General features: G+C 36.7%; 1 protein-coding gene across 1 annotated transcript; it reads left to right on the forward strand.

Annotated features, from left to right (window-relative positions):
• Positions 1 to 2,951: 2,951 nt before the first annotated feature.
• Positions 2,952 to 7,048, forward strand: LOC121250792 (ADP-ribosylation factor-like protein 8c). The gene is made up of 7 exons (XM_041150008.1): positions 2,952 to 3,325; positions 5,042 to 5,123; positions 5,204 to 5,236; positions 5,342 to 5,463; positions 6,420 to 6,581; positions 6,697 to 6,854; positions 6,899 to 7,048. Exons 1-6 carry the CDS (start codon positions 3,288 to 3,290, stop codon positions 6,812 to 6,814), a joined length of 555 nt encoding a protein of 184 aa, XP_041005942.1. The 5' UTR covers positions 2,952 to 3,287; the 3' UTR covers positions 6,815 to 6,854; positions 6,899 to 7,048.
• The last annotated feature ends 451 nt before the right edge of the window (positions 7,049 to 7,499 follow it).

Here is a 7,499-nt window from a genome sequence, read left to right on the forward strand (position 1 = left end):
TCATTAGGGCCTGCTCATTTATACTTGAGTCGACTCGTTAGCTTGACTCGATTAAAACTCATTCATATATTGATAAATATATACATACATGTATGTACACACACATATGTATTAGCTAATAATATAAGCATACCACTTTTGTAATTAAATATATAATATGTAATCTAATTACTTATGTCTATATAGTAAATATACTTCATAGGTATATTTTATAATTTGTATAATAATCAGTCGATAAAATTTAATAATTTCATATACTAGCATTTGGGAACCATATATGAAATAGATATATACTATTATATTAAGTGTATGTATTAATAATATATGTAGGCATATAATATATTGTTATTTTGGATAAATATAAACTAGTTAGATATTAATTATTTTTAAATTTTTTAAAATTTTATAATTCAATAGAAGTTCTACTTATTAGTTGTATAAATTCAATATTAAATTTTTTATTTTTTATTTGTTTAATTTATTAATTATTAAATTTTATTTAAAAAATATAAAAAATTAACAATTTAAGTTCGAGCTCAGCTCGACTCGAACTCGTTTGTGGAACGAGCTCGAGTTAAGAGTTTAACTTATCGAGTCAAGCTCGAATAAAGAATAAAAAAAAATCTCTAGCTCGAGCTCGATTATTTTGAGTCGAGTTGAGTTCGGCAAGTCAAAGACCGGCTTGGCTTGGCTCAGCTCGATTACAACCTGATTCTTACATGCATCTTTCCAGATACATATATCTTTAATTTGGACCAGAATTAAAGTACTTCAATGCATGTTTTTCTTTCTTTAGTAATGGACAGACACTTAGATCACGAACGTACGTACAGTTCTGCTTAATTGGTTGCATATATATATATATATATAATATATATATATATATCAGAGCCGCTTCTAAGTGGTCGATCTGTTTTTCAAAGAATAATAGCCCTCCAATAATAGGGCGCCACCTCAGAAATTACACCATAATCAGGATAGACTCATGCGCACAGGATTGAATTGCAAAACATAGCAAAATAGTTCACTTTATCTACGCACAACTTGAATCACTGTATAGAGCCCAAATCCGACCAAATCTGAAACATAAACTAAACTACCCAGCCCCTCGAGAAACTGCTACCACCTTGTTCCCCTCTATAAACAGCAACGCCGCCCCCATCTGGCAGCACAACAACCCCAGACGGAAACAAATGTGCCGAGATCACCCCGCACAACCGAGATCGAAACCGAACCCACAGCCTAAACCTCAGCCCTACACCATGGAGACCAGCCATTGCATTTGAGTGGTTCCTGTCGCATAGTCCACCACGAAACACCTCATCCTCACTACCAACAACCAGTAGCCACCAGTTGCACCTCCGCAACCACTTCTCCTCCACGTTTTCAACCCACACGGCAACCCAGTGACGGCAATAACTTTCATCTATCTAACAATGCCACAGATGTTCTTCTAACAACCACCCGTCCAGTAAGCAAACCGAAACCGAGCACTTCCTCCTCCGCAACACAACCCAGCCACTACCAGTGCACCATCGCTGTAAACCAAAAGAAAAAGCCTCTGTTTTACTATACCCGAAACAGAGTAATACCCACCACCACCACCAGCATCCGCTGCCACCAGTCCACCACCTTAAGGCCACAAAAACAAATACTTACTCAATTACACGCAAAAAGTAAAGAGAAACGAAGACGACACCAAAAAAAAAAAACCCTATCGACTCTGGAAGAGACAGATGAAGCCGAAGGTTTCAACGAAATCAAGCAGGTAAAGGTCGCCGATTTCATGGAGAGGAAGTTGTGATGGTGTGATGGGATTGTATACGGTGTTGGGAAAGAAGAGGACTGGAAGAGACGTGGCGGAGAAGTAAATCAATTTTCCTCCATGCCACCGTCTGGGTCAAGCTCCGTCGGGGGGTCGAGTTGCCGATGAGATGAGTGTGGGGGTTGTTGAGATCGTTTGGGAATGGGATGGAGGGGATGAAGGGAAGACGAAGAAGTGAGGGACGGGTGTATGGGGTCTCATCGGGTGTAGGCAAACCCAAACTAAGTAAAATAAAATGCATACGTGGTGCTCAATTATTGTAAGGCTGTTTATTGAAGAAGAGAGATCGACCGATTTGCAAGTATTCTCTATATATATATATATATATATATATCATTCTTCTTGCATAAGCTTTCCAGTAGATCTTACCTCATTCTAACCATTACATATTGAATTTGATTAATTTACACCTCCTAAATTACGATTAGGGATAGATGAAAAGACGTGGGGCGAGAATATATAGGTTAAATAAGATGCACTACAAGAAACGCTTATCTGTAGTCAGATAAGCGTTTCTTTTATGATAATGGACAATTATTTATTTCTTTTATTTTTTTAAAAAAGAAAAAAGAAATAAAATCGCTAATTGGGTCGTCATCGATCACCTTTCAAGGGAAACTACAATCTTGGATAACAAAAGTTGGAGACCTAGCTAGCTAGCTAGTAGCTAGGCTGTAATTCTTTGGTTAATTTTATACATTAGAAATTTTTTTCTTTCTCCAACATGAGCGGACTTGTTTTGGTGGGCTGGTCTGAATTTGAATGGGCTCGTTCCGTCCAACTAGAAATTGATTAGCCCAACCCATTCATACGTAAAGTAAGGGCCTTTGGACTACGTACAGTGTCCCCTTACTAATATTAATTGGATATTGTAAGGGTCCAATTCATCTATGGGTTGTCTGGTCCATGTAATAGGCCGAGACCATGTCATATGTGTAGACTGTAGACGAACGTCCAAAACTTCGATGTATATCATCGCCAATCACCACTATGATCCCTTACTTATTTCCAACCAAATAAATCAAAACTAGAACATATATTAAGAAATGAAAAAAAAAAAATTGATATTTATAAATAGAGTGTAAAAAAAAAATTAATTTACTTTTTCCAAAAACTATATCAATCGTTTTTCTTTCGTGCCATTGTAAATTTTCAGAATCCATTGTAAATGAAAGGTAGGGATCATAGTCATACCTAGGGAAAGCCATAGCGTACCATCTGTAATCTCTAGTACTGTTGGCTTCTTGCTGTTATCCCCCACGTTTGGATAGCTCTGGTGGACAGCAGTCATTACGTATCACAAGAAAGTACCTGAAAACGGACACACCACCTTTCCTACAACATATTTCTTCGTCCGCACGGGAAGCTTTTCCTTCCGGCCTACTTTCTTTCCTTCGCTTTCTCCTCCTGAAAAAATCCCGGATTCTACTGGTTCATAGCGCTAAAGCTCGCTTCTTTCGAGATGGGTCTCTGGAATTCCTTTCTCAACTGGCTCCGGAGGTAACCTTTCAACTTTTGTTTTCTGTTTTTCATCCTCGTTCTTTCTTGTTCTTGCTTTCTGCTTTTGTTTTATGTGACTTTCTTGGAATTCTGTTGCGTTGGTTTGGTTTGCCAAGAAAGCGGGGGATAAATTTATTGAAGTTTCATGATGTTTGGTTGGTACTTCCATAGAGAACGAAGAACTCAATGTAATAGCTGTTACGGAGTTCTCTATAGTGGATTTGTGCGTCTATTTGTGTCTTTGTTATTTCATAGTGTGAGGTGCATACTGTTAGGAACCTGCTGGGTAACTCTAGTAAAAATGGAACAATAAAATGGAAATGGAAAAGAAGGAAACAGATGATAGAATCATATATTCATCACTGTGCTTGAAGATCATAATGGGTATTCGAGGTACTCTGCCTCCAGATGAAAACCACAAGGTTCAACAGAAAATTCCAGAATAATCCTACAAACTACCACTTCCCGTCTATATACGGGAACAACTCAGCTAGAGGCCCATCCAGCCTGGCCCAACTTAATTGGGTTCATCACACATACATGTGGGAAACGTTGTACTTCAATAAGATCCTTGAAACGTAAAATACCAAAAATTTAAATCTAAAAACTTGGATAATGCAATGCGATTTCTAATTATTCCTCCTGAAAAGGGACTTGTTAACTGTGAACTTTATTCGTTCTGGTTAATCTCTTATAGTTTAATTTCGAATATTGCCATTCATTCATAGGAGGTTTTAAGCCCGGCCGGTTTGTATTTTTCATCCCAGTCAAATAACGAATGAGAAGAGTGGCATAATGAATTGCATAGATATATTTTCTCTCAATGCTTAGTTGCTGAGAAAATATGGAATAATAATTTTGAACCATCAATTGTTTTTATTTCCCGCTCCGTTCAGGTAGGTAAATGGCATGGGGAATAGGTGTTATGAAGCTTACATGGACACCACCAAGCCCATGTCAATGTTTTGCTTTTCTTTCTTTTCTTCTTTTCCCTCTCAACAAGAACAGTAGAAAGAATTGCATTGCTGTATTTTCCTCTTTGAAACAAAGGGAAAGCTTAGGAAAGACAGACTTTTTAATAGCCATTCAACCTGAGCTTATTTTTAAAGCTGAACTTGCCCTTTGTTTTGTTTACTAGCTTTCATCTTTCAATATTCAAAATCCGGTATGTTTTCGGTCTTATTCTAAAACATATCATTCATGAATAGCTTTATGAATTTGTGGTTTTAATTGAATATTGAATGTACTCCATGATCTTGTGGTGACATTTTAGAATTTCATATTTAGTGAAGTATGAAAAATTTTGTGAAATATGAGAGCATATGTAAGATAAACTGGATTTTTTTTGGGGGCAATTTGAATTTATTTTGGAATGGATGAACTGCTCTGAGCTTGGAGCTGGCTGTTTATTTCCTTATACCTCTCCATATTTTTTGGTAAAAATGCTGTGATCTCGGTAAGTTTTATGAATAGTAGATTTCTTTAATATTCTATCATCATTACAATAATCCCATATATGGTTAACATAGGATACAAAGTGATACTAATACTTCTATCGTTCATAATTGGTATGATCAATGCAATAGAAAATGTTGTATTCACCTCTCTTACTTATAAAAATATAGAAAAGGCTGCATTCAATATTTGGATTTTCTACTATAATTGGGTGCTGCAATAATTGAAGTTCTTTCCTTCTACTGTGTGCCTGTGTATCAGCTTATTCTTTAAACAGGAAATGGAACTTTCTCTCGTTGGCCTTCAGAATGCAGGAAAGACATCTCTTGTTAATGCCATTGCTGTGAGTGAACATAATCTCTGCTATTTATTCTGGTACTTGTGAGTGGCTTTCTTTTGACATTAGTCCTTTATGTCTGCCAGACAGGGTGTTACAGTGAGGACATGATTCCAACTGTAGGTATCTTTTCCTTGAAGCAATTGTTGCACAATTTTTTAATCTCATTGTCTTACAACGGTTTTTTTTTTTCTAACAACGGATTGTTAATACTATAAAACCAGGTTGGATTCAATATGCAAAAAGTTACTAAGGGAAATGTGACAATCAAGCTTTGGGACCTTGGAGGGCAGAGGAGGTTTCGTTCAATGTGGGAGCGTTACTGCCGTGGTGTCTCTGCGATTCTGTAATGCCTCTAGTCTTTGATCTTCTCTCTTTGTTGTACCAAAGTATCTTCTACTGGTTTTTAACAACTCATTTATCTGCCACTTGCTTTTAGTGACACAAGCAAATATCCGTCAGCGTTCAAGAATGTTGCTCTGACCCCAAGAAACTAATTCTGACTCCCATATAAGTCCTAATGTGTATATATTAAATACTTACTCGCTTTACAGGCGCACCAAAGCATTATCTACGGGATAAATTTGACTTCTTGAGATAACTCTCTAATCAGGTACTATAATAAAATAACATTAATTAAAATATAGTTTTTTTTTTTTTTTCTTGCTGGGCCATCACAGCCACAGTTTAGTGAGGTTGACTGCAGAAACTTTTTGACTTCTAGTCATGTAAACTTGAGTTGAAATTGAAAATAGACATCAAAGTTTGTGGATCTGCAATAAAGCATAGAATAAGAAGGGCCTGGAACTTCATCTTGGAACTCGTGAACTCTGTCACTCTGTTCGGAAAAAAAGAAAAAACTTATCATTTGAGGAAAAAAAAAATCTGCACCCGAGGTGCTTTCATATGTTCTTCTTCAATGCATTTCTGTCCATAGTTGTTTTTCTTTTAGCACCAGGTTGTGGGTGGGATTGCCATGCATACATGCCTATTTCATCTTGTAAGTTGCATCAAGTGATGACTATCCTGCACGTTTCCTCATACGGCATTTGCCAGACTCACAAACAAAAGGAAAATTGAAACTTCAAAGATCAATTCAATATTTTAGAAGTGGAGGGGGTAGATAAGCTGGAATCTTGCAGAAACTATTCAAAATCTAAGTAGTTGCTATTTATCTATTGCATTAGCTAAATTAGCACATGGTTCATAATAGTTTCTTTATTCACGTGGGTGTGATAGCCCCAGTTTAGTTCATTTAGTAATGGTAAAGGTGTATTCAATTTATGATGGATGCAAAAACAGGTATGTAGTAGATGCTGCTGATAGAGACAGTGTTCCCATATCTCGAACTGAGCTACATGACCTCTTGATGAAACCATCAATAAGTGAAATTCCTTTACTTGTTCTTGGCAACAAAATTGACAAGTCAGAAGCTCTTTCCAAGCAAGCGTTGGTGGATCAGCTGTAAGTTCAAGAAAAATCTTAGTAGCAGTCGACTTATAGTGATAATAAATCTTGTTTCTGGTTCTCCTTCCCTATATGATTTTGAAATCCTTATGCTTTTGTTGAGTGGTTTCAGAGGCCTCGAAACTATTAAAGACAGAGAAGTGTGCTGCTATATGATCTCATGCAAGGATTCGATAAACATAGATGTTGTCATTGATTGGCTAATCAAGCGCTCAAAAACAACAAAATGATTCATGGGTCGACTTTCTTTGGTGTTCAGATGAAGACTGAGGAAAGTCTGAGAAGCAAATTTGGTGATAGAAACTCATCCTGGTGGAGTCTTTTCCTCCATTGCGTTGTAGTTGTGCCCCAAATAAGGGCTATGTACAGTACTTTGATCATTAGAGCCAGTCTTTTGTGCATTATCTGTTTTCCTTTAACAGCAGTACTGTTTCTTTCCTATTGTTTCTGAGTTTTTCCGTGGATAGATTAGGCCCCGTTTGGATGTTGAGCTGAGTTGAGTTCTTTATAAATAGTAGTGAGTTAAGATGATTGAGTGAGTTTTGTAGGGTTCACCTAAGATGAGTTTAGACATCTTTGGATATTGAGATAAGTTTAGATGTATTTATGAAAATTTAAAAAAGGTTGTAGGCCTCGCATGTAAAGAGTTTTTGAGTTGAAAAATATTGTGGGTCCCACGTGTAAAGAGGTTTTGAGTTGAGGTGAATTTAATGATTTGAGAATTGGGCATTTGGATGTTAAATTCAGCTTAAAATTAGACTAAACTCCAAGTTCCAATTAGCACAATTGTTGTCGTTCATGAAATGTTTTATGATGATCAGGATCGTGAAATGAGGGACATTTTGATTACTGCTTTCAAATTTGATTTCAGTACCAATCTGTGCACATGAATTGTTTGGTGCCAGAACGAAAGCA

Source organism: Juglans microcarpa x Juglans regia, chromosome 2D, assembly GCF_004785595.1.
Source record: "Juglans microcarpa x Juglans regia isolate MS1-56 chromosome 2D, Jm3101_v1.0, whole genome shotgun sequence".
Taxonomy (NCBI): Eukaryota; Viridiplantae; Streptophyta; class Magnoliopsida; order Fagales; family Juglandaceae; genus Juglans; species Juglans microcarpa x Juglans regia.

Bases quoted from the DNA above. Each gene is read 5' to 3' on its own strand.
- LOC121250792 (XM_041150008.1), top strand. From the start codon at position 3,288: ATGGGTCTCTGGAATTCCTTTCTCAACTGGCTCCGGAG. The intron at 5,124-5,203 runs GTGAGTGAACAT...TATGTCTGCCAG, and splicing joins CTCTTGTTAATGCCATTGCT to ACAGGGTGTTACAGTGAGGA. The intron at 5,237-5,341 runs GTAGGTATCTTT...CTATAAAACCAG, and splicing joins GTGAGGACATGATTCCAACT to GTTGGATTCAATATGCAAAA.